The sequence below is a fragment of the Corylus avellana genome, chromosome 8, assembly GCF_965113065.1.
Source record: "Corylus avellana chromosome 8, dhCorAvel1.hap1.2, whole genome shotgun sequence".
NCBI classification, from domain to species: domain Eukaryota; kingdom Viridiplantae; phylum Streptophyta; class Magnoliopsida; order Fagales; family Betulaceae; genus Corylus; species Corylus avellana.
In genome coordinates this window covers 5,493,790-5,521,074 of record NC_142497.1, presented here as the reverse complement: position 1 = coordinate 5,521,074, position 27,285 = coordinate 5,493,790, and the positions used below count along the sequence as shown (strand labels likewise).

Below are 27,285 nucleotides of genomic sequence, written 5' to 3'. Positions count from 1 at the left end.
CCCTACCTCATGCCTTGATCGCTACCACAATCCCTCAAGAACCAAAGCCCACTTGCTACTCCTCAGAAATGAAAAACCCTCTCTCGAGAAAAGTCATGAATGTGGAATTTGATGCTCTACTCCACAACCAAACCTGGACTTTGGTTCCCTCATCTTCAGCAAAGAATGTAATTGGGTGTAAATGGGTATTTCGATTGAAGAGAAAAGCTAATGGTTCTATTGATCGATATAAAGCCCGGCTCGTTGCAAAAGGCTTTCATTAACAAGAAGGTGTTGATTATGGTGAAACTTACAGTCCTGTTATCAAGCCAACAACGGTATGCCTAGATCTTTAGGTATATCTGAAGGTTGGCCTATTCATCAGATTGACATTCAAAACGCTTTTCTTCATGGAAATTTGTCTGAGAAAGTTTACATGACACTGCCCCTAGGCTTTGCTCATCCTCAATTTCCATCTCATATTTGCAAACTTAAAAAGGCTCTGTATGGATTGAAACAGGCCCCTCATGTTTGCTTTTCTAAGTTGAGCAACAAGCTTTTTGAATTAGGCTTTTTTAGCTCTCGGTCAGATAGCTCACTTTTCGTAAATCACACATCTACATACACTATGCTAGTTCTGATTTATGTAGATGGTATTCTGATTACATGTTCAAATCATGCTGCCATTCGTGAATTATTGACTGCTCTGCATTATGACTTTGCTGTAAAGGAGTTGGGAGCCTTTAATTTTTGTTTGGGTATTGAAGTGTTACCTTACTCTAAGGGAGTTATTTTATCTCAACAAAGGTATATCATGGATATTTTGAAACGTACAAAAATGATAGAGGCCAAGCTTATGAACTGTCCTATGGCTTCTACTACTCACCTTTCAGCATTTGAGAGAGAAATTTTTTATGATCCTACTTTCTATAGAAGTACAGTTGGGGCACTTCAATACTTATGCATCACTCGTCCTGATATTTCATTTTGTGTAAATAATTTGTCTCAATTTTTACACAAACTGACAGTACTCCACTGGCAATTTGTAAAAAGGCTTCTCAAACATATCAAACAGACCATTCAGTTTAGACTTTAGTTTCAAAAGTCATTTGTTAATCACATTCAAGCTTTTTCAGATGTTGATTGGGCTGGTAGTCATGATGACTGAAGATCAACCAGTGGATATTGTGTTTTTCTTAGTAGTAATCTTATATCGTGGAGCTGTAAGAAACAACCCACAATAGCTCGGTCAAGCACAGAAGCTGAGTATAAAGCCCTTGCGAACACTACTGCAGAAATCTCTTGGATCACGTCCCTTTGCTCATAAATTGGCATAAAATTCAAGCTTCTTCAGATGTTGATTGGGCTGGTAGTCATGATGACTGAAGATCAACCAGTGGATATTGTGTTTTTTTTAGTAGTAATCTTATATCGTGGAGCTGTAAGAAACAACCCACAATAGCTCGGTCAAGCATAGAAGCTGAGTATAAAGCCCTTGCGAACACTACTGCAGAAATCTCTTGGATCACGTCCATTTGCTTAAATTGGCATAAAATTCAATCAACCACCAACCCTGTGGTGTGATAACATTAGAGTTAGGTACTTATCTTCAAATCCAATATTTCATGCCAGGACCAAACATGTTGAGATAGATTTTCATTTTGTTAGAGATATGATAGCAAAAAAATTAATCTCTATCAATTTTATCTTCGCCAAAGATCAATTGACAGATATCTTCACAAAACTGTGGTCATCCTCACGGTTTAGCACTCTCAGGGACAAGCTCAATGTTATCTTTATACCGTTTAGCTTGAAGGGGCGTATTAGAGATATACAACTCTCGGATAAGAAGACCATTCAAGATTTAAAGATTCAAGATATTCAAGATACATCTCATGATCAAATGACAAGTTCAAATACATCTCAGGATCATGGAGTAACCCACAACCCACAATCCACTTTGCCAACATCGCACAGTGGATCCTCGGGAACGTGGGGCTGAGAATTACAGAGTGACAACCGCTACCTGATGCCTATAAAGCGAAACTCCAATTTATTATTTGGTAATCACAATTCTCTCTCAAGCTCTGATTGCACATATGCTCTTCCTATCTCAAAACAAACACTGACTTAGGTATTGGAGCTATCCTCCACCGGCACGCCCCGTCAGCTTTTATCCTATTTTGTTATTTTGCAGACCGTTGACTCCTCAAATTTCATGCCACATCATTCATAGAAAAACTGTCATCAACAGTACTTATCAAACGCTATTTTTACTTGAAACTTTGCAGCGATTATTTGCGTTGGCCCTTGGACTTATTAAGCAACATCAGAGACTTGGAAAGTAAATATTCATTCAAATTTCAATTATCTCAATAATAAACTGTTCATATGACTTCTCAGCAGTTGTCTTCTTCGTATGTAAAGCTTGCCACCTCAACAATCATTAAGAAAAAATTAATTGAAAAATCTGATTTATGTTGTTATTTCATGATTTTCTTCACAACATCAAAGTATATGTGCTTCTCGATTTAACAGGACAGCCTAAATGATTACTTATCTTTCCCAACTCATTTGGTGAAAATCTGCATCCAAGATTTTTGTTGATCACATGAGAATCATTTTGAAGACATTGATAACCAAATCATATTGCAAGGTTTGAATTATTCGTAAGAAAGAAAGACAAAAAAAAAAAACCCCTTCGGTTTTGCAATACACATTGAATCTATTAACTTATCCTTTAAAAACATGTCATTATTTATGAGTAATACATCCGCAAATCCAATCATAAATTTAAAAGCCAAGTCACTTTTAGGGAAATAAGAGATAAATAAGAGTTTTGTATATAACATTACTCATTATTTATATAGTAGTTACCTTGTAATGAATGATCACACTACTTTCAAACTCAATATAAAATTAATGGTTTAGGATTGAGGAAATAATGATTGATGATATAAGACAAATCCGACATGCAAATACAAATTGCCCCTCAACTACATACCCTAAAACCACTATCTACATTCGTATATGCGGATAGTGAATTTTGCTAATTGCATCCTCATCCGCATGTGCGGATAACGGATAATGAATAATAAATAGTTGCATATAGCGGATACGAGTAGATAATATCTAGTGCATGTAGCTCATGTTTTACGAATTAGGATCATTTCTAGTTTCATATTTTAGAGGCGCGTAATAGTGGAATTTGGAGAGGCAAAAACGACGACGGTTTAATTATCTTCCGAACAATTTGAAAGCTTGGACGAGGTGGCAATCGGGTAATTTGAGGGTTTCTCAGTACTGCGCAAGGTTGAGGTAAACTTCAAAAATTTCAGGGCAGCGCAAGCTTCAGACTTGAAATCAAAATCCTTGACTTTCACTTCCAAACCGCCAATTACTCTTCAAACCCAGCGAAGAGAATGGAGGAACCTCAAAACGGCGCCGCAGCCTCGGCGCCAGCAGAGACCGAGAACGAGCTCGTCGTCGGACCGGGGCCCGCCCCGCGAGCTCGCCCTAAGCGCCCGCTCCAGTTCGAGCAGGCCTACCTCGATGCGCTTCCCTCCGCTAACATGTATGCTTCTACATTTCCGTGGTCTTTAAGGTTTATGGTTTGTTGTTTTCGAATTATCTGCTTAGGGTTTAGGGTTTATGCTAGAGAATTAGGGACAGGCTTTATTTTCTGTCGTTTCTTTTTTGGATTGGGGTTTTTTTTTTTTTTTTGCTGCATTTTCGTTGTTCTGGATCCATTTCTGAGCGTTGGCTCTAATTCTCTGCTTTTAGTTGTCTTTTTTTTTTTGGGTCATTGCTGTGAATGAAGTTTTAGAATTTGTATAATTAATTGTTACTTTTTCATTAGTTTGAAAATGTTGGGTTCATTACAAGTGCTTGAGAATGCTAAGTTTGTGCTTAATAATGGCCGAACAGGTTGTGGGTATTATTGAGAATGTCTTATCCTTGAGCCTTGGTTTTTCAGGTACGAGAAAAGTTATATGCACCGCGACGTGGTTACGCATGTTGCTGTCTCTCCAGCAGATTTTTTCATCACTGGAAGCGTTGATGGTAAAACCAAAGATATCAAATATCGTATACATTTACATGTTATAAGTTCCTAACATTCAACTGGACTGATTCCTCATCCAAAACTGTGGTCTTAAGTATCTATATTTTGAGGGCCACATCACGTGTTCTGTAACTTATTCCAAAAATTTGTTTGCTTCATAGCTATAAGTGTTCTTACGGTATTTTGGAAATACATTAATGGATATTTCTTCATGTTCGAATTATGGTAGGAGATATATTTGTATATAGTTAATGCGTAGTCAACTGGTTGTGGTTATTATGAAACCAACTTGTTGAAAATGAGGAGTTGTGCCATAATTAGTAAGCCAGGAACATCAGAGTTTTTAGATGTTTCATATTTTGCATCCCCTAACTTGAAATACCTATTTATTTTGAAACTGCACAGTTTATAAGAATAATTGGTTGAAAGTCATGAATCTGCAAAAAAAAAAAAAAAAAGAAAAAAAGAAAAGAAGTGAGAAGAGTTTTCTAAGTGGCTGTCATATGGCATTGTCATCATCACTCATTATCACCCTTTTCTTTCTTTTTTACCAAGTCAATTGACTTCATGGAGTTCAAAAGGAACTACTTTTCTGAACTGTTCATGTTAGGGTTAAGAAAGGGAGAGAACTTTAGAAAAAATGTAGGAGAAGCGGATTTTTCGTTAACCCTACCTCCTATTCAGATTTTTTTGAATATGTATATATATGGAGAGGGAGAGATAACAATGAGATGAGTATTGAGTGAGACAAGTTGTTACAGCCTATAATCTTTCGAAATGTAGTGGATAGGTTGCAGTCTTCTCTCTTCCTTCCTCATCGGCAAGTGTAGATGCGTCCTGGCGGTTCTATTCTGTTTGTTGGTTCCCTGATCATCGTCTTCTTCCTAGCTTATCATTTTGGCACTTTTAGATGGGATATTCGAGTTGGTTCTGCATTGAAGTTAAGTCCTCTGAGTTTATGTTTGAGGTTGATGTTTTGATTCTGCGGGTTTTTGAGAGAGATAGGGGCCCTGTTCGTTTAATCTTTCTCAGCAAAGTTATAGTGAGCTGGCTGTTGAACATCATGGAGTCTCTGTTTCCAGCAGAGGGTGCGAAAGAGTTCGTGAAGTTCTCTAGGGTGGGGAGCAAAGCTTTCATCTTTCAATATTGTGCAATCAAATTTGGTTGTTTCTTGGTAGTCATGGAGTATGGAGGAGGGGGATAGAGAGGCTTGGTGGTAATCCCAGAAGGCAAAGGTGGTAGGGGATGGTAGGGCTTTGCTCAAGAATTGCGGAAGTTTCTAGATTTTTTCCAGTCTCTCCACGATGGTGGAAATAGAGCTGTGCAAGCCGGGGAAGCTCTCCATGAGTACCTGGCGCATAGAATGATGGTGCAAACACCAGTGATTGTGATGGGTGCGTCGGGTGAAGCGGCTCTTAAGAGTTCATACAAGGGGGTGCTGGTTGGGCTGGGGAAGAGTTCGACAAGCTCCTCCTCTTGTCGGAGTTTGCCTCCCAACCATGTCACTTCTGCATTGGATGTACAAGTTGCTAACGATCGGGGATGTCATACGTAAGCATATTCTAGATTTTACACTGAGGGGGACTATCTTAAAGTCTGTGGTGCTGAGGGTGTGAGAGGCTCAAGGGGTGTCAAAGAGGTGAGCTGTGACCTCCGTGATGTGTGAAGCCAGCTGGAATGTTTGAGAGGCGAGTTGGATCATATTATTGATCGTTTGGATTCGGGCCCGGATCCCTCTAGGTCAGAGCATGGGGTTAGTCCAATGGGGGTCGTCACTATGGTCCTGAAGCCCAGCTCAAAAGGCAAGGTGCTACTGATGCTTTAGAATCCAAGTTGATGGGCCAGTTGAAGGATGCGAGGTTAAAGGGTAAAGGCCCGTGTGAGCCCCTGGTTAGACCCCAAATCTGTCCCAAAGTTAAACCCACCCTTAGTGGAAGGTAAAATCGTGGGTTGGAGTTTTGGGTGTGGGTTCGGGTGTTGGTGTTGGCTTTGCCGATGGGGGCCCAAGTTCCGGCCCAAGTTATGTCATTGTGAAAAAATGAAATGAAGAAAAACTATAACCATACATCATAATTGAGCTATTTCTAGTTTGAGGTGAATAGTTCTGTATAGGTATAATGCTCAGTAGTTTCATCTTGGAATATGATAAAATCCAATTTGCTTATATGAGTTGAGTATCAATCACTTTGTGAATGATTGTTGTGGTAATTTCCCTTATTTTTCTTTTCCTTTATATTATATGATTTTAGCAGTTTAGTGGAACATCACTTATGAAAAAAAGAAAAGAAAAGAGCAGTTTAGTGAAATATCAATGCATGTCAATGATGTAACTTTGTCATCCAATATAGCCATGCTATCTAGGGTTATTATCGTCATAATTTTATCTAATGGAATAGGAGTACGGAATTAGTGCAACTTGACAGTGTGATTGCCTTTTTGCTTACCTTTTCTTTGTTCCTCCCCCCTCCCTCTCTTACCAGGGCATTTGAAGTTTTGGAAGAAAAAGGCCATTGGTATCGAGTTTGCAAAGCATTTTAGGTCCCACCTTGGTCCAATTGAAGGTTTAGCTGTGAGTTATTCCTCCTTATTATATGACTGCAGGTCTATGCATTCAGAATGTTATTTGTGAATTGATCATTCCTTTGATTCTCAATTTATTTCATGTTAGTTATGGATATGCATGAATCATATGTGCTTCTGTTTTTCAATAGTTTCTTTCTATGCATATATATATATGTGTGTGTGTGTGTGTGTGTGATTATGTTTTTGGTGGAGTTAGCGGCTAGTAGGGCCAGCACATTGATTATTCTGGTTGGATTAACTCTTAATTCAAAGCTATGAAACAAGCATTTAGTTAAGTAGTTTACTTTGGAGTCCGTGTCATCACAGATTAGCTACTATTGTTAAATGTTGTACAAAATTTCATGTGCAACTTTTACCTTCCTGATAAAAGGTGCAAGGCGTATGGATGTGTCAAAACAACCACAATAAGTGCTAGTTGCAATTTGAAAATCCGAGTCATTTATGTACAGGCATAGTCCTGGCACACATGCCCTTCAACATGACTGTCAGTACCTTAAACATTGTTCGTCTCGATTTGGAATGTGGATTATGAGCTGTATTTGTTTTTCAACGTGAAAAATGCTTGCATAATGGTTTGCTAGTGATTTTTTTTAATGATAATCTTTGGTGGTGTTTTGGACAACTACAAAACTAGTTCAATCTAGCTGCTAAACAATCGTAAAATAAAGACTGATTCAACCTTGAACTGGTTTAATTGCGTTTGGTTTTTTTTTTTATTTTTATTTTTTATTTTTTTTTTTATGCTAATATTCACCAGTTTTTCATGCAAATGTAGCACATTTAAGTACTGTTAGAAAATTAAGAAACAAAAAATGTTTAAAATTTATTATACTATCACAGTTGGTCCAGTTCTATAATTCGCCTGACACCCTCCAAGCTCCTTGCACTGATTCAGCTCATATTCAATGGAGGCATTCACTTAAAGCATTTTTGCTGGATTATGCAGATGCATGCTTTTCATTGACCTCTTTCAAATATACAATTTGGATTCCGGCAATGCAATCCAATGTAGTTGGACTCTCATGTCGATTCGAATGAATCATTTTAGTGTATCTATATGTTGTTCACTCCAGTAGAGCAATGTACCATTTTGCTTCTTTGATTGTTCATGATTTTCTGTTTAATTAACTACTTGTGGAATTCTTGATTGTTAGTGCTGTCATCGAGCATAACTCGTTTCACCTATGCAGGTTAGTATTGATGGGCTGCTCTGTTGTACAATTTCAAATGATCGATCTGCGAAGATATATGATGTGGTCAACTATGATATGATGGTCATGATTGGCCTACAGTTTGTTCCTGGTGCTGTTGAATGGGTCTACAAACAAGGGGATGTCAAAGCTAGACTTGCCATTAGTGATCGAAACTCCACATTTGTGCACATATATGACGCACGAGCTGGTTCAAATGAATCTATCATTTCCAAAGAGGTGTCTTAGCAAACCTTGAAAGTAGCACACTTTTCAAAACCTTTTAGATTATCTTCTTCTTTTTTTCTTGTTCTTTTCTATAACTATACATGTTCGTTATTTTTGCCAAGCCCCTTATTTCTTTCGTTTCTATTTCCTCTCCAGATACATGTGGCACCAGTAAAAGTTATGAAGTACAATCATCTATCTGATGCTGTGATATCTGCAGATGCAAAGGGAATCATCGAGTATTGGAGCCCTGTTACATTTGAGTTCCCAGAGAATGAGTATATGCTCTTCTTTTTTTTTTTTTTAATTTTAAAAAAATTATTTTATTGATGTTGTTTGTTTACTAATATGAAACAATGTAACATTTTTCTTTCAAATTATATTCATTTACTTAGATCCATATCATGCAACACATGTAAGGAAGTCCAATAATATATGGAAAACATATTTTTAAAAAATGATAATGATGTGCAGCACTCAACTCTGTTGCTTAGCTTGGTTTGGATCACAAAAGGGCATTGTGGTGTTGCTATTGTTGCATGCAAAGCACAGACCTAACAACTGAGGAAAATAAGTGGCCAAATATGAAACTAATGATTAAGTACTCAAGTCTCTCAAACTGATTCTATGAAATAATTTTTGGACTTATAAGGAACATTGAATAAAAATGGACATGCATTTGTAGTTGGTATACATTGGAGGTAATGCAATTAAGTACAAAAAAGCAGTACACTAGCCTAAACTATAGAATAACTATAAAAAACAGCTAATTACACACTTGACTTATGAAAACCAACGATTAAAACATTATAACACCCAAAAAGTAAAAATAAATAAAAGAAAAAGATTAGGGAAAAAGACTTGCCAATAGTGCCAGTGGGCCTTGGCTCTTGGTGAACAGTTGGGGTGTGTTGGAGGTTAAGGTGGTTTTTAGATTTATAAATCTTACTAATTTGCAAGAATAAAGTAACTGTCAATGGCATAGAAGCACCATACTCATATTCAGAACTTAATAAGTAGTAGAAAATCAACACCAGTATCCAAACAGGTAAAACAGCCACATGTGAGGTCAAGCAACTGTTTTTAGTGGCTATTGGCTAGATAGTGTGAGAATCTAAAAGTTAGTTGTGTGTTAACTATGAATACATTACATACTTGTAATTCAACATTTCGGTGATGCCTAAACGTTTGGCTTTTCTCATTTTAAAGTGGGGAGTGGGGAGAGAGGCAGCATTTTTTGTCATGAAAGTTAATAAACATTTATTGCCTATAAGTTATATCTTTATAGGCAGCATGTTCAGATTCAAAGAGAAATCATGCTTGTCTATTTTTTTTTTTTTAATTTTTATTCTCTCTCTTCCCCCCCCACCCTTTCTCCCTTTTCTTTTCTAGATGTTCTAAGCATAAGCATGGGAGCATATCATGTATTTTTTAGCATATTACCATATGAATTTTGGTTGGGGTTCATTCCCTCACAGATCCTATGGTGTGCAATTATTTATGTGATCAAATAGAGTTGGACGGTATTCTAGATTATAAGCTCTTAGGATAAATTTTGGATTTAGTAGGACTTTAATTAATTTAGAAGATATTTTAAATAACTGTAGTGTAACGACCCAAGGAAAGCGCTAGCTATATCTGCGCTATCACTGTAAAAAGACCAATCAATTTAGAACTTCCTTAAAATCACTTATAAAGCCTAGTTTCTGCTAGTAAGTAAGCATTGTAGGACTTAGCACCCATGAGTGTTTTTATAAATCATTCACTCTATGTGGGGTACGCACCGGTTGTTACATGTAGGGTCTTCAACTTTTATCAAGCGTTCCTTATTAAATTGGGTTTTTTTAAATGACAAGTAAACTGGGGTTTGCTGAGATTCTGTGCTTGTTTCTTTGGTGTTAAAGGGGATGTCATGTTTCCTGGTATGGTTTTGAATGGGCTGAATCATGACAAAATTGAGAGGCTAGGCCAAACATGAGCCACATGTTATCACATGTTGCAATGCATATATTGCATGTTACAATAATGGCATTAAAGCAAGAAAAAAGGATAAATAATTATTTAGCTTCTAATGAAAGTCATGAACACTAGCTAGGTCCCGGGAAGTAGGGCTATATATTGATTCGGTTCTCTGCAATGTTTTGCAGATCTGTACTAAAATCAGATTACATATCCAGAACATCAATGAATTCTTAAAATATGCATATGATTGTGCCCAAATAAAAGCTCACATATCTGAATTTGATGCAAATGCAAAAGCAAAAAAATATATACTCAATGGAGTAGTCGATTTGACTTATATTTTTGTTAGTAATGTTAAATCATTCAGAAGACGGGGTTTTACTTAGATTATGCACATGTTTCTTTGTTGTTAATAGGGGATTTCATCCTTCCTGTTATGGCTATCAATGGATTGGATCATGATCACCAACCTGTTTAAGATTTTTTTCAATTATCGTACTGGTAAGATCCAACAGTTAAAATTGAAGTCAGTTATTAAAGTTAGATATATTTTTTAAAGTCAGTTATTAAAGTTAGATATTTTATTTTTGTTAAAGTTCTATCAATGTTGTGTTGAACTCTGGTAGATTCATTCTGATTAAAATTCATATCCAAAAAAAATCAGTTATGACTGATGTATTTTTTCGTTGTATAATCTTTTATGAATGATTTATAGTTTCTAACAAAATATAAGTCAAATCGACTACTCCAGGTTGTGTGTATTATTATACATTTGGATTTGAATCAAATTCAGATTTTTGAACTTTTATTTGGACATAATCAGATGCATTTTTTAAGGATCCGTTGATATTGTAGCATATGTAATCTGATTTGAACATAAAGCTGACAAATCGACAGTGAACCCAACCCGTTTACAGCCCCACTTCCTAGGACCTTGCTAGTGTTAATGATTTGTTTTAGAAGCTAAAGAGTTATATCTCCTTTTTCTTGCTTTGCTGTATCCATGATAAAGTGCGATTTATGCATCATGGTATGTGATAAGATGTGGCTCATGTTTGGCCTAGCCTCTCAATTTTTATAGTTCCTACTGGGATATTTTCCCCTTAAAAATCAGAAATAACTCTGAATTGTGGATCAAAGTGCTCACAGTTGGAGGATTGGGGCAGTTTGATAATGACAATGATGATAAATCTATTGTGGTAGTCTTAGTTTATCAGACAATCTCAATCTAGCTGTTACTAGACGTTCTACTTATTGTCTGTTTATTATGAACTTGTGACAGCTAGAGGTGCTTTAGGAATTAGGATTAAGCTTGTTTAACAATTTTACTTTATTCACTTCTATGTTTCTTGAACAACTTTCTTCCTTATATGGCTCAAATGGACTACTGGCAACTGCAATCTAATTTTGGAATGATTGTATAGAATGTTACATTGATACATAGTTAATTTTGTCCGGTGCCTTGGATGTTTGACTGAGCTTCTACTTTATGGTGCCTGCAGGGTGAACTTTAGATTGAAAAGTGATACCGATCTCTTTGAAATTGCGAAATGCAAAACATCTGTTTCTTCTATTGAGGTACTATATGTATATATGTCTCTATCTTATCTTATAGCATCTTTTTTTTTTATAGGATCTTTGGTCTGCCAATGAATTTGAATCCCATTTGTGAATGCTTAATCTTCTTATTTCTTCTCTTTGATTGCTTTTATTTATAAAATTCACCAGTAGACTTTTTGTATCAACCTTTAGGTGAGCCCAGATGGTAAGCAATTTACGATTACATCACCCGATCGTAGGATACGTGTGTTTTGGTTCAGAACAGGTAAACTCAGACGCGTTTATGATGAATCTCTTGAGGTAATATAAATTTTTATTGGAGTTTCATGTAGGTTATAATTGTTTCAAATGCTTTTCTTATGAACATATCTCTTTTCTCGTTTAGGTGGCCCAAGATCTTCAGAGAAGTGATGCTCCCTTATACAGGCTGGAAGCTATTGACTTTGGGCGAAGAATGGCCATTGAGAAGGAAATAGAGAAAACAGAAAGCGCACCACAACCAAATGCAGTTTTTGATGAAAGCTCTAATTTTCTTATATATGCCACCCTCCTTGGGATAAAAGTAAGATATTGTTATGTAATTGAATTGTATAGTAAATTGACATTATAACTGCTATTTTCATGCATTTTCACTTCAAGAAAATGTGTATTTTTGTCATATTATCATATTTTAATGCATTAATGCATCTCTCTCTCTCTCTCTCTCTCTCTCTCTCCCTCCTCCCCCCCCTGCCTTTTTTTTTTCCCCTTTTTCTGTTGTACTGATAGGTAGTAAATTTGCACACCAACAAAGTTGCTCGAATTCTTGGAAAGGTGGAGAACAATGATAGATTCTTGAGAATTGCATTATATCAAGGTGATCGAAGCAGTAAAAAAGTTAGAAAAATTCCTGCAGCTGCAGCAAATGCCAATGAGAGCAAAGAGCCTTTGACGGATCCAACTCTTCTATGTTGCGCTTTCAAGAAGCACAGAATATATCTATTCAGGTACAAGATTTTGCACTTCTTCGCTGCTTATGCAAAACTTGACCGAATTTATTTATTTTTCTTGAATGTACGAACTGGTAAAATTCCAATTATTGGTGGTGTACAATCTTTTACAGTTTCTTAGAGATAATCACGAAATTGTGTAGTAATTTTAGGGCCTTTGACTAATGTTAAGTGAAAAGGTCATGAATTTATATGGTTTTTAAGTTTAGAATCGTCTGGAAGGGGTGTAGTTATATCACTTTGAGTAGGAGATTGGAGGATGCTTTGACCTTGGGAAGTGTGCTTTGGTAGGATAGATTTCCTGAATGCATTGAGAATGCCATTTCATTTAGTTGTATTGCATTGTGAAGTTTGGGGGAACTATGTTTCCGTTTAGTCTAAATTCTGACTTCTGGTATGATCCTGATAGTCGAAGAGAACCAGAGGAGCCTGAAGATGCAACTAAGGGAAGAGACGTGTTTAATGAAAAGCCTCCTCCTGATGAACTTCTAGCTGCGTCAGATATTGGGAAATCTGTCACAACATCCCTTCCTGACAATGTGGTGAGTTTTCTTTCTTTATTTTCCTTCAAACTAGATTAAAACTGTTACTTGCAAAATTTTAAAGAAGCCTTGTTGTTCACTTTTGTACATGTGCATATGGAAAATTCTTTTCTTTCCAATACATTGTCCTGTTACAAAAAGTGAGAAGCAAAGAAAAACTAAAAAAACAAAAGAGAGAGGGAGGGGAAGAGTGGACTCGATTCTTTTATTCTCAGAAACAATTTTGTTCACTTCAGAGTTGCAGGGAAAAAAAAGAATGGAAAGTATGAAGCACTTTATTATGATTTATATTTTTTAAATTGTTTTTTGGGGGAACATGTGTATATATATATATTGTAAACTCAAAGCAACAGAAATATGTTACCTAAAATTCTTTCCATTCTTAAGAAATAAATTTAGGGTTTTATTGGGAAGGACTTGTGCTGAAATGCTCAATCGAATAAGCATTTGCTTGTAGTCTTCACAACAGCTAGTATTATCCACTTTGAATTTCACTCTTCTTTCTCCTTACTCATTGACTGAACCGAATAACAGAATTGTTAAGTTCTGGGGCTTTTTTCTTTGACTGCATTTGATAGAAAGGGAAGCATTTTTCCCTCAACATTTTGTGTAGTTGGAAACCGTGAAGTTTTCTACAAGTCAGTTGTTTATCAGATCATTTGAGTTGTCAAATGGCATGCATATTTGACAATGCAAAATTGAGTTTAGTGATTCCTGAAATGGCCTATATCTACAATTTCTTTTTTATGAAGCAGGGTCCAAAAATGTCCTGTTTTTAGAGCTGAAAAAGTTCTCTTTTAAGCTAACATGGAAGGCTCTAACACCTCCCGTCTTTTTCACTTTTCCCTATTATGAAGCAGGGTAAAAAAATGTCATGTTTTTAGAGCCGAAACAGTTGTCTTTTAAGCTAACTTGGAAGGCTCTAACACCCTCCCGTCTTTTTCACTTTTCCCTATCAAATTCGCTGTTAGTTTAGACATTGTTTATGGGTTTTATAGACAAGTTGTATAGAATCTTTTCGGTAATACTAGATGATGGGACGGTTGTTGGGTGTCAGTTCTCTTCACCAGATCTTGTATTACATCCATCCTAGTCTCCTATTATTTCAATTATGGTGTTGACATCTTGCAAACTGAAATCAGATGGATAAATTTGTGGTTCGGTTTGTATTTGATCCTACCATCTGCCTCTGAAGTAAGCTATTTTAAGATGGATGGAACTAGAATTTCTTCTTTCCATGCCATGGTGGAAAGGCTTTGTGCATCATTTTACCTCATCTGCATGATTGGTCTCCTTTGTGTGATATGTTTTCTCATGTTTCTTTCTGTTCCATTTCCTGCTTCCCCAGATTATGCATACCACAATGGGTGATATTCACATGAGATTGTACCCGGAAGAATGTCCTAAAACTGTGGAGAACTTTACGACACACTGCCGGAATGGCTACTATGATAATCTCATTTTTCACCGGGTCATCAAAGGCTTTATGATACAGACAGGAGATCCTCTGGGAGATGGCACTGGCGGGCAATCTATTTGGGGAAGGGAGTTTGAGGATGAGTTTCACAAAAGGTTTGTCATTTTTGTTTTTGACTAGAATTTAGCATGACCCTAGATTGTGATACATTTCTGGTTCAATAGTCTTTTATGCTCTATACTTGAATTTGATATTTTGGAGAAGCTTTTAACCATGACCATTGTGTCGATATTTCAAAATAATAGGTGGACAAATGAGACAATTTACTATAAAGAGAGCCCATCTTCTGTATAACTGTCAGGGTCTGAACATTAGGTGCCATTTCTGTGATTTTTTCCACTCTTGTTGAAATATCTTTCTTGCCGTTGCCAACAGAGACTTTGAGCTAAACCCACTTATATGTACTAACTTTGAGCTAAACCACTTATATGTACTAGTTCTTGGTGTTGCTCTGTGTCAATACTACAATTTTTTTTTTTTTTTTTTTTTTTTTTTTTTTTTTTTCAGGCCATTGAAAATGTGAGTTTTGGATCTGTGGTTGTGACACTCTAGAAAGTTAGTTTCATATTCGGAAGATGAATTGCCTGCATTAAGTCAGTGGATTATAAAGATGCTTATGGGTGTTAAGTCTCACAGTATTTCCTTATTAGGTGAGATAAGACATTATATACGATTCTAGGGAGGTCCAATTGGAATTTGACTATTTCTTTTGGAGTGGTAATACAGATGTGGCTAGCTTTTTTTATGGGTCATTACAAATGTGGCGATGAGGCACTATATGACATGGATCCCGACAAGGGTGTTAGGGATTTGAGTGGGGATGATTGTGATACCCCATAAAGTTAGTCCCACATTAGGAAGATGAATTGCCCTCATCATGTGAGTGGGCTATAAAGATGCTCATGAGTGTTAAGTTCTGCATTGCTTCTTTATTAGGTCAACTTGTTTTATTAGCAATTCTAGGAAGTTTCAATTGCAACTTGACTTGTCATCTGGGAGCGATAGCACAGATGTAATTGATACTTTCTCTGGATTGTTACAATGGCAACATTTGCCATCCCCAACTCATGTTTTGCAGAGATTTCATTTATTAACATTGTTAAAATTTTATTTAGAGAAAAGACCTTGCTTTGCCCTCCTTTAGGCCTTTATTCTTTTCGGTGGGTCACTGCCGTGGGGGTGTGGTTGAAAGCTCCACTCAATGTGTAGCAACATATGCAAACATGTTCCATGGACTGTCAAAGAGTTTAGGGTTTTGTTTGATATAACTTTTTAGAGGGTACTTTTTGCTTATTGGTTGAAAAAGTGTGACACAAAGGTGAGTAGTTTTGAGTATTTTGTGAGCGTTTTATATTTGGAGTTGTTTGTTAATGCTTTCACTTTTTTCCTAAAAAGAAAAACATCCCAAAATGCGTTGTGAAACAAGGCATAGATGTTTTAGGAGATAAAATTGGTTTTGCGACTATACTGTATGAGTGGCAATAGTTAAGGATGCAACTGGAACCTTAACATGCAATCCTTGGTTTCTTTGATCAGAACTGCATTACAAGCTGCACCTCCTTTTGCTTCTGCAAATGAACACTGTTATTTAGTTAGTTATTTGTGTGTTAAATAGAAGTTACCTAAGATGAATCATTTGCATTTTTGCAGTTTACGACATGACAGGCCTTTCACAGTGTCAATGGCAAATGCGGGGCCAAACACTAATGGATCTCAGTTCTTTATCACCACAGTGGCTACTCCTTGGCTGGACAACAAGCATACAGTTTTTGCTAGAGTTATGAAGGGAATGGATGTTGTACAGGTATAGTTGAGTTCCTGTGTGTGGCCATTATTGTTATAGTGTAGTGTATCTTCTAACTCATTCATGTACAGAAACACAAAGGCACAAAATAAATTTTCCATGATGCACAAAACTTTTTTTTGTTTTCTTTTTGTTTTTTGCACAAAACATGATTGTTATATGTTATACATGGCATGATATTGGTTCCTCTTGCTGCCTACATTTCTTAACTTTGGACCATTTATTGGATAACTTTCCATACCAAAACAAAACTGTAGAGTGATTCTGTGCGGTTTGATTTGGGAATTGTCCAAAATTCTTTGTGAAAGTTCTCTGGGTCAATCATCCTTTCTTTGAATAATACCACATGACAGGCATAAGGACACCTCACATGTATGCATATACATGATCTATTGTTATGTATTATGTGTGCATTTGTTGACACCGTTTCATATTGTTGACAGGCTATAGAGAAAGTGAAGACAGATAAGGGTGACAAGCCATATCAAGATGTGAAAATTCTAAATGTGACTGTTCCCAAATCTTAAAGATTTCCCTTCAAAGGGTTGATCTATCAGGATATGGTCTGTGGTCCTTTCCGAGTAACTGGTGAACCTTTGCCGCAAAAGATTAATGTCAGGTAAAGGCTTTGTCTATCTTATTAAGGCAGTGACCCACTGTTCACTTGGGATTATATTTGAGGTTCTATGTTCATTGGGGAACAACATTAATTAAAATAAAGAAGAAAGATAAAATACAGGAAGGTCGGAGCTAAAACTGGAGGAGGATTGAATGAATAATGAGAAGATTGTCCATTGATGATGTCAATGTCCTCAAGGAGGAAGACCTCCCCAATGTATTTTGCAAGGAAAATTCGCTGCTATTTTAGAAATATTTATGCACCCAAAAAAAAAAAGGAAGGGATCCTACTGCCCAGATTTTCTAGTCTATGGGGGACTGGATAATATGTTAGCAATCACCTGCAATTGCATTTATGGGTAACCGTAGATTTTGTTGCTTTGCCAGGTATGTGCTTGAATATGAAAGGAGTATAAGAAGATTAACACTGTTGATTTGTAGTCATAGCTGAAAACGTTTTCATCAACCTAGTTCTCATTAGATGTGGGGTACCAATAGTTTTTGTGGCTGCAATGTTCGTCTTAATCCTTTCTGAAATCGTGAGGGAAGTTTTGTATGCGATAAAGACTTCATTTTTGATATCTGCATATCATTTACTCATTTGATTATTGTACGTGTTATTAGTTGAGTAATTTTATCTTTGGACGTTAAATCGTATAAACGTTGCAAAGCAACAATTGTTCCTTCTTTTTTTTTAAACTATGAGGATTCATCAACTCTCTCTCTCTCTCCTTGCAATAAACACGAACTTTAAAAACGAAAGAAAGGAGAGACCGATGGAAAGAAGCAAGACTAGGAATGAACCGGAGAGGATTCGGTTAATTATATTGTAGGAGTATTTTTGTTCCCTTAAAAAGTGAAAAAAAAAGAAAAAACAAAAACAAAAACAAAAAAGAAAAAAACAAAACAAAATAAAACAAAACAAAAATACAGACTAATTAGAGGGTCTTGCTCCCATGTGAAATGGTTTCAAAATTAATGTGGACAATTGCAAATTGGATGTGGAAAGAGCAGTAAATTATATATATGGGGTATATGTGTTTTGGTTTTTGTTTCATTCTTACCACAATCAGTGGAGCCAAAGGGTGGTGAGAGGGGTAGATGACTCAGAGCCCGCCTAACTTTTAACCAAACATGCCTTATTTATAGATTTGGTAAGTTGATAGAAGCTTATTTATAGTTTGTTTGACAAGAGATTCTACACCGACAAGCCGCACTAGGATTACGCGGTCTAGATGTGTAATTTGCGTCAATGTGTATTTGTGTTTCTTATTTATTTTTATGAATTTGTTTTTAACTTGTTTGATATGATATAGTATGATGGATGTTGCCAAGATCGAATAGTGTCGAGCTATGGTTCTTATTGCAACAGTTTCTACTAATTAAAAAATCCAAAATTTATATTAAAAAAAAAAAGTACAAAAGTTATTAACGAGAGTAATGCTATTATATACATTACCCTCCCAATTCCCCTATCAGGCTATCTTATGTAGAGAGGTATCGGCAACATTTGGTGTATGAGAATTAGTTTTTGAGTTGTGGGGACTACACCACTAAGATTGGGAGGATGAGAGGTGATGCATATAGTGTCTCTATTAACGACGACCCATGGTCGTCGTTGATAGCTCATTATCAGTGACAACATAAAGTTGTTGGTAATAATAAATTGTCATTACTGATAATGAGTTATTAGCAACGATATTTAGTCATCTAAGATTATCGGTGATGACACTAAAGTCGTCATTGGTAACCTTTCTCGATGAAGCAACTGTAACAATCTATTAGCAACGACATGTGGTCACTAAAAGTTATTAGCAATGACTTTTCGTCATCACCAAAAACTTAAATTCTTGTACTGATACACTTTTAACAAACTATCTTAACAAGCTCGTATTTGAGAAAACAAGTATATATAAACAATGTTAGGTTGCTTTAACTAAGTCAAATACATTTAATGTTGTAACATTTTTAGGATGCTTATGGCTTCCAATTTAAGAGACGGCTTATGTATCATTTGTTAGAAATATAAACACAGCGGAACAAAATTTACGGTACCTTAAGGTAACGGCTAGGTGGTTGCCCATTGATGGGCGTTGCCGACCATAATTACATCCATTTTAAGCTATTGGATTTTTTTTTTCTTTATACGTTGCATGCTCCCATTTAAAAATGTAAGGAAAACAGGAGGCTCCCAAATAGAGCGGAGCCAATCCTCAGCAGCTTAGACATCATATTAAAGTGTTTCCTTTCTTTAAACATAATTGAATAACTTATATCATTTTCTCTTTACTCTTTCACGGAGTCCATTTAGAGCCATTATATAATTATCCCAATGTATTATAAATATAGAATACACCAATTGATACTATACACCAATGGTTTCTACGGGCTCCTTTGTTAATGCCTTTTAGGGCTGTTTTTTGTTTTTTAGTGTGTCGTTAGTGATAACTATATAGTGTGTCGTCAATGATAAGTAATTATCAGTGACGATCCCTTAGTGACTTAGCCATTGATGATAATGTAACATCAACAATGACACGTTGGTAGGTCTTTGTGCTATCTGTGACGACATCTAAGGTTCTCGACGAAGCAACTGTGACGATCTATTAGCAACGACACGTGGTCACTAAAAGTTATTAGCGATAACTTTTCATCATCACCAAAAACTAAAAATTCTTGTACTTATACACTTTTAACAATCTATCTTAACATGATTGATGTATTTGTGAAAACAAGTATATATAGACAATGTTAGCTTGCTTTAACTAAGTCAAAGATATTTAATGTTGTAACATTTTTCGAATGCTTATGGCTTCCAATTCAAGAGACGACTTATGTGTCATTTTTTTTTTGGACATGTCTACACAAGAGGGGGGAGGAGAGATTCGAACTAGTAACCTATGTTTCATGAGGCGTGGTCTCTAGCCGATTGAACTATCTCTTAGGAACAACTTACGTGCCATTTGTTAGAAATATAAACACAGCAGAATAAAATTTACGGTACTTTAAGGTAACGGCTAGGTGGTTGCCCATTGATGGGCGCTACCAACCATAATTACATCCTTTTTAAGCTATTGGATTATTTATTATTTTTTTTTTCTTTATACGTGGCATGCTCCTATTTAAAAATGTAAGGAAAACATGAGGCTCCCAAGTAGAGCTGAGCCAATCATCAGCAGCTTAGACATCGTATTAAAGTGTTTTCTTTCTTTAAACATAATTGAATAACTTATATCATTTTGTCTTTACTCTTCACGAAGTCCATTTAGAGCTATTATATAATTATCCCAATGTATTACAAATATAGAATACACCAATTGATACTACACGCAACGGTTTCTACAGGCTCCTTTTTTAATGCATTTTAGGGCTGTTTTTTGTTTTTTAATGTGTCGTCAGTGATAACTACATAGTGTGTCATCAGTGATAGGTAATTATCAGTGACGATCCCTTAGTGACTTAGCCATTGATGATAATGTAACATTAACAATGACACGTTGGTGGGTCTTTGCACCATCTGTGACGACATCTAAGGTTCTCGACAAAGCAACTACGATGATCTATTAGCAACGACCAGTAGTCACTAAAAGTTATTAGTGGCGACTTTTTGCTGTCATTAAAAGCCTAAATTCTTGTACTGATGTACTTTTAACAAACTATCTTAATGGGATCGTATGAGAAAACAAGTATATATAGACAATGTTAGCTTGCTTTAACTTAGTCAAAGATGTTTAATGTTGTAACATTTTTAGAGTGCTTATGGCTTCCAATTTAAGAGATGAGTTACGTGTCATTTGTTAGAAATATAAACACAGCAGAATAAAGTTTACGGTACCTTAAGGTAACGGTCGGGTGGTTATCCACTTATGGGCGCCGCCAACCGTATTTACATCCTTTTTTTAGCTATTGGATTTTTTTTTTTTTTTTATACGTGGCATGCTCCCATTTAAAAATAAAAGGAAAATAGGAGGCTCCCAATTAGAGCGGATCTGATCCTTGGCAGCTAAACATCATATTAAAGTGTTTCATTTCTTTAAACATTATTGAATAACTTATATCGATCATTTTCTCTTTACTCTCTCGACGGAGTCCATTTAGAGCTATTATATAATTAATTATCCCGACGTTCTACATATATAGAATACATATCAATTGATGCTAATGCTTTTTAGGACTTATTTTTGTTTTTCAGTAAAAAACAAAAGTATTAACAAACAACTCAACAAAAAAACAATCACTTACAAAGTATTTAAAACTATTTTCACCTTTACATCACATCATAATAAAAACAAAAAACAAAAAAACCGTTCTAAAAGGCATTATCAAAGAGTCTTTATATTATTATTATTATTATTTTAAATGAGTTTGTAGTAATTAATTATTTGAATATGTGGTATTTATTTCATTGTAAATACACGAGCCTCCAAGAAATGAATTATGGCATCATATTTGAACAGAATATTCTCCCTCAGAGCTGTCTTCGTAACTGCAGTATTTCCACGTATGGGAAGTGCAGCTCTAGCTGCCAAAGCAGGACGAAACCGCCAGTTTGGAAACATGACAACGATGAAGATGACAACGTTAACACTGCCACCTGAGACCTGATTCAACATTATCCTCTTAATTTCCCTTTCTCTCACTCCGACAAGTGTTCGATTTATTTCTATATAATAACATGGAGACTGAAGGCTTTCAACTCACAATTAAGAGATAACTTCTCTCTTTTCCTTTGCTACCTTTTTCCATTTTTTCTCTCTCTCTCAGAGCAAGAAAATGGCGGGGACTGATCTCAGAGCACAGCTCAACAACTTCATCAAGGCCATGCATGACCAGGTGATCATGCTTTCTTTACATGCATGCCTCCATTAATTTTTGATGTTTTCTTTTTTCTTTGAAGCTTCTAATTAATTTGTAGGATATATATATTAGATTGTGGGATTTGTTTTGATTAATTCACTATATAATTAACTTGGAAATTGACCAGTTAAATTTCCTTAATTTGGTTGATTATTGATCTCTTTGGTAGCTTAATTAGAGCCTAAAACACATGCAAGACAAAAGAAGAAGCTATATATATATATATATTAAGCTAATTAATTAAATCCGCTAATTATCTTGTTAATTAATATTAGAGAGTATTTGATGATCACCGTGCATGCATGCATGTGATCACTTGCAGGGTATATTGGACGAGCATTTCGAACATGTGAAGGGCTTGCAAAATGAATACAATCCTTACTTCGTTTTGGAAATCGTCTCCATCTTCTGCCGTGATGCTGAAAATGTCATAGCAGAAGTCACCAAATTTCTGTAAATTTTTCTTTTCCTAGTCTCCTAATTTTTCATGCCCTTTTTTATTTTATATATCTAAAGAAATTCGGTTTATTTGATCTAAAATCTAGGGATGAGCCCGTTGTGGACTATGTCAAGACGATTGGTTTAGTTCACCAGCTAAGGGGAGGTAGCTCGAGGTGATCTTCTTGATTATTTTCCTGATGACTAGTTTTATCAATTGTCTCTTGTTTGGAAGCAATTATCTAGCAGATCAACTCCATATGGAAATTTCCACAAACATTAATTAAGATGCTAGAGATCATTAATTAAGTATTGGACATAGTTTTCCAAACCGGATCGAAAAATATTTTTCTAATTCAGTCTATTAAACCGACATTTATTTGAAATGCATGTAGTGATCCCCGACCGTTAACGAAGCTTTTTCTAATCTAGCATATATATTACATCCCCCAAACATTGGGATCCAATCATGGGTTAATTAACCTTTTTCTAATTTAAAATACATACCTAGCTCATCTCCAAAAAGAGGGAATAATTAATCATCTTTGACGGTTTTTCGATTCAGCATGCATATACCGATATACGATAGCCTGGCATTTGATATATATCCAAAATAAGTAAGAATAAGGTTATTCATTACACCCATTTCACATCAATTAACATAGCTTGTTTTAAGTGGCTTCTTATGCTACTTACTTAGAAAAAACAAAAAGGAAATTAAGTATACATTTAATAACCCCAATCCATTTAATTTGAAAATAAACATGTAAAATACCCTAAAAAACTTTAGTGGATCTTGGTCTTTCTTATCTTTTTGAATCATAACAAATTGTGTCACCTCTTACCACCTTAACCAACATTGTTTTGGCCTTCATCTTGTCATCAAAATCTTACCTTTTGTCCCCAAGAGATAGATCAATCAGCTGAGACCACGCCTTATGAAGCAGATGTCACTAGTTTGAATCCTCCACCACACTCTTGTGCGGACATGTCAAAAAAAATAAATCTTACCTTTTAAAGTTTTGAAGCATAAATGAAGATGTAGTTATACTTCAGGAAGTTTAATTATAATTTTCCCAAAACAATAAAACGTTCAATATAGTTTCTCTCTCTCTCTTCCTAAAGTAAATCATTTATGATAGAATAAATTACAACTTGGAAGTAAAATTAAGGGTAAAGTCCATATAACCCCCTCAAACTACCACCCAATTGACAATGTCCCCTCCAAACTTTCAATTATGATAATGTCTCCTCCAAACTACCAAAACATTGTCAATGTCCCCCCTAAGACTAGCAATAAGACAAAAATGTCCTTATAGATTTCGCAATAAGACAAAAATACCCCTATAAATTCAAAAAAAAAAAAAAAAAATTTTTAAAAACAAAAAAATTTAATTTAAAAATAATATTAAAAAAAAAATTTTAAACAAAAATTTTAATTTTAATTTTTTTAAAATGGAAATTTTTATCTAAAAAAAAAAAACTATTTTTTTATTTAGTTTTAAAAAACAAAAAATTTCATTTTATTAAACGAAAATTTTATTTTTTTTAAACGTAAATTTTTATTTAAATAAAATTATAAAACAAAAATAAATTAAAAAAAAATTCAATTTTTATATAAAAAAAAAATCGAAATTTTTTTAATTTTTTTCTTATAAAATTGATGTAAAAAAAAATTGGCCCTTTTTTTTTTTTTGTTAGTTTTAGGTTTTTTCTAAAAGTTTTTTTTTTTTTTTTTTTAAGGGTAATTTCGTCATTGGGGGAAACATTGACAATTTTTTGTAGTTTGGTGGGGAACATTGTCACAATTGAAAGTTTGGGGGGGACATTGTCAATTGAGTGGTAGTTTGAGGAGGTTATGTGGACTTTCTGACAAATTGGATATATATGCTAAGACAAGAATTGTTAATTAGTAGCTAGTTACGACTTACAAGTTCCACTAAATAATTATTAATGTAGATTATCATCATTAATCATGATGCATTACATATATATAATTGCAAATATTACTTAATCACTCTTTTTATCCCATTTATATTACTGGCCAATTAAGTAGTTAATTTAAATTGATTGAATCTAATTCTTATATACTTGTCTTGGGATTATCATTAAAGCCTTGGTGGTTCTCGCATGGCCATTGCCTGTCGTGAGCTTCGACAAGCTACCCAGGACAACAAGAAGGAGGAGTAAGAAACTCACATTCTTTCATTGCCATCAATTTTTAACCTCATCATATGAAAATAGTTATATATATATATATATATATATATATGTGTGTGTGTGTGTGTGTGTGTGTGTGTGTGTGTGAGTGTAGTTTTGATGATTTAATGCCTTGTACTTGGTTGCTGGATTCCTAGGTTTATTCAATCAGTGAGTACACCTTTGTGTGCACTAAATAAGATTATGAGAGCATTTTATGCTTGCCCTTGAACTAGCATCCTCTCCATTTCAAAAGAATTGGAGAAGAGTCGGTTTCTTATAGTATGAGAGTAATTAAATTTGTCCAAACAAAAAATGAATCACAATTTTGCCCTCATGTTATAAGGAATCGACTCTTAATCTTCAGTCATTTGCCATCGTGTTATAAAGAACCGGCTCTTCTTTAGTTCTTTTGAACTTAACTAAATTATAAAAATCATTGTTGCACTACACATAGAAAGTGCTTTCATTCATCTTAATCAATCTGGCTAGGAATTTCCTTTGTTTGCAATCCTCTTTTAAGGCAACTCTCATGCTTTTAGGTGCCTCCAAGCCTTGGAGAAGGTCAAACGTGAATTCAGCACACTGCGCGAGAAGCTCAATGTGATTTCTCAGGTATACTTATTTTGAACTTTGATCTATTGGGTTTAGTACATAATGTATACATGTCAAGTTAATATCTCATATATACGAGTCTGTTTGGGTTTGCGATTTCAAAACGTGCAATTTTTGAAAACGTAGTCAATTATTTGGTAAAAACCTAATTTAGCCTTTAAAATCGTGTGGTTTTAAAAATACGCATCATTGCCTACGATTTGAAAACACAGATTAAAAACGATACATTTTCGACGATTTGGTTTAGAATCGGTGTTTTTACTATCTGTATTCTAGATTTCCCCACAAACTTCAATAGTAAACGCTTAATTTTCTTGGGTGATTTTGCTATTCCTACTCTTTTACAGATGGAGAGGACAATCCTCACAAATGAGGGTAGCATGGTGCAATGCATTCCATCAGGAAGCATCTACTGAAGATGGAAGAGTATCTGTTTTATGTTCTGTTAAGGTGTTAAGTAAAATAAGTTCACAATGAGTGAACAAGGCGTCCATCTGAGAGTATTTCAGTGGGCTTATGGGCTTGACCCTATGGTTTATGTGTGTTTTAACTTATGGGCTTCACCCTATGGTTTATGTGTGTTTTGAACTTATGGGCTTGACCCTATGGTTTATGTTTGTTTTAAGTGTTAATTATCTTATAATTAATGGTTTGCAGTAATCAATGCAACCATGTATGAATGATGGTCACAACGTGCAATACCGTTAATTGGGAGCATCAGTTGATCACCCAATGTTGGACTCGTGTCGACTGTTGGAGTTGATTGGTTGTTCGATGCGAGTGCGTTTATGGTGGATTGTGATTTAATTTTGCACGCTTTTGGAAAACAAAGGCCGTTTGTTTTGCGTGCATAAATCTTGATCGATTGAATCTTGACTATCGATCGAGATACAGGAGATGTTCTGTTAATTAGTTAACTGGACGGAAGCTGGATCCTTATTTTTGTTAAGCAAAAATTAGCATATTAGTTTTTTTTTTTTATAAAACCTCACATAATATATTACCTTTTTCATCTCACAATATATCTAGATATAAGTTTTCTTAAAGAATATATATATATATATACTCTCATTTTAACAGTTGAGGAATAATATTTCATTAAAATACATTTAAACTTTCATATATTTGGAAAGAAGAAGCTAATACAACATTTATATTTTATTCTCTGTAATTAATAAAGGTCTATGTAATTATCAATAAGAATAACTATGCTTCAATTCACAAACTTCTGTTTTTTTTTTTTTTTTTGGCACAAAATAAAAGAAACTTAAAAATCCTTCAATATTGTAAAATAAAATAAACATTAGAATTTAAGCAGTCAAAATATAGAAAAAAGTAAAAAGAATTTCAAAATTGCAGAAAAGATTATCTTTATGAGAGAAGCTCTGAATATTTTTTAAAAACCACCACCACCTTTGAAGTTTTCCCACTGCGTTGTGCGATGCTTTTTGGGGAAGGAGGGATGGGCTTTGCTTTTTCCCTACTCTCCTCTTCCTCTCTGCCTTGTGTGGTATTTTCCCTTCCCCTTTTCGGCGTTTTCGCCACCATGCACTGCTGCACATGTATTTCACGCGCTATCATGTGACATAGGGGATGCTACCAAATGCCTCCCCGTGCATCTCGACCATCCTCTGCCTCACCCTTTGTTGAAGTTGATGTTTTTTTTTTTTTTTTTGTGTTGTTTTTATGTTTTCCCTATATTTTGTTGCTTTTGTTGTCCTTTGTGACTTTTTGTCTCCCTTGATGTGTATGTTTTAATCTATGTCAGTGGTGATATCGCCTCTTTTTATATTTTTTTGGGTAGTGTTGCCTCCCTCAAACTGACTATTGTTGGTCGTGTTTGTTATCGAGTAAGAGTTTCGTTGAAGGGTATTTCGAGTGTCTGTGTTCCCTTTATTGGGGATACAAGTAGGGTTGAAAAGTCTCGAGATGGACATGCTATTCCTGTCCATTGTTGTTTCATAAATTGTTCAGTTTACGGAATTTTGTTTATACTAATTGCCTTTTTTGGCGGTCTCAATTACTTTGATAGGTTGAGTTATTTATTTAATCCATTCACAACATCTCTTGGGATAGCACTATCTCCTTTGTTCTTTATTTTCATGTAATTTTCACTTTGAATATATAAATATATATATATATAAAAGTCAAAATATAATTTGAGCAAAAGGACAGCACTTA

General features: G+C 35.1%; 2 protein-coding genes across 2 annotated transcripts; both read left to right on the top strand.

Moving 5' to 3' along the window:
• The first annotated feature begins 3,250 nt into the window (after positions 1 to 3,250).
• On the top strand, positions 3,251 to 17,603 carry CYP71 (cyclophilin71). The gene is made up of 13 exons (XM_059575105.2): positions 3,251 to 3,553; positions 3,956 to 4,041; positions 6,523 to 6,611; positions 7,816 to 8,055; positions 8,200 to 8,321; positions 11,508 to 11,583; positions 11,758 to 11,865; positions 11,951 to 12,127; positions 12,334 to 12,551; positions 12,964 to 13,096; positions 14,445 to 14,668; positions 16,224 to 16,377; positions 16,821 to 17,603. The coding sequence occupies exons 1-13, from the start codon at positions 3,402 to 3,404 to the stop codon at positions 16,902 to 16,904; spliced, it is 1,863 nt and encodes a 620-aa protein (XP_059431088.1). The 5' UTR covers positions 3,251 to 3,401; the 3' UTR covers positions 16,905 to 17,603.
• A 4,103-nt stretch (positions 17,604 to 21,706) lies between these two features.
• On the top strand, positions 21,707 to 25,784 carry LOC132164699 (histidine-containing phosphotransfer protein 2). The gene is made up of 6 exons (XM_059575250.2): positions 21,707 to 21,828; positions 22,175 to 22,305; positions 22,398 to 22,466; positions 24,405 to 24,476; positions 25,032 to 25,104; positions 25,452 to 25,784. Exons 1-6 carry the CDS (start codon positions 21,769 to 21,771, stop codon positions 25,518 to 25,520), a joined length of 474 nt encoding a protein of 157 aa, XP_059431233.2. The 5' UTR covers positions 21,707 to 21,768; the 3' UTR covers positions 25,521 to 25,784.
• The last annotated feature ends 1,501 nt before the right edge of the window (positions 25,785 to 27,285 follow it).

Bases quoted from the DNA above. Each gene is read 5' to 3' on its own strand.
- CYP71 (XM_059575105.2), top strand. From the start codon at position 3,402: ATGGAGGAACCTCAAAACGGCGCCGCAGCCTCGGCGCCAGCAGAGACC. The intron at 3,554-3,955 runs GTATGCTTCTAC...TTGGTTTTTCAG, and splicing joins GCGCTTCCCTCCGCTAACAT to GTACGAGAAAAGTTATATGC. The intron at 11,584-11,757 runs GTACTATATGTA...ATCAACCTTTAG, and splicing joins CATCTGTTTCTTCTATTGAG to GTGAGCCCAGATGGTAAGCA.
- LOC132164699 (XM_059575250.2), top strand. From the start codon at position 21,769: ATGGCGGGGACTGATCTCAGAGCACAGCTCAACAACTTCATCAAGGCC. The intron at 21,829-22,174 runs GTGATCATGCTT...GATCACTTGCAG, and splicing joins TCAAGGCCATGCATGACCAG to GGTATATTGGACGAGCATTT. The intron at 22,467-24,404 runs GTGATCTTCTTG...TTATCATTAAAG, and splicing joins CTAAGGGGAGGTAGCTCGAG to CCTTGGTGGTTCTCGCATGG.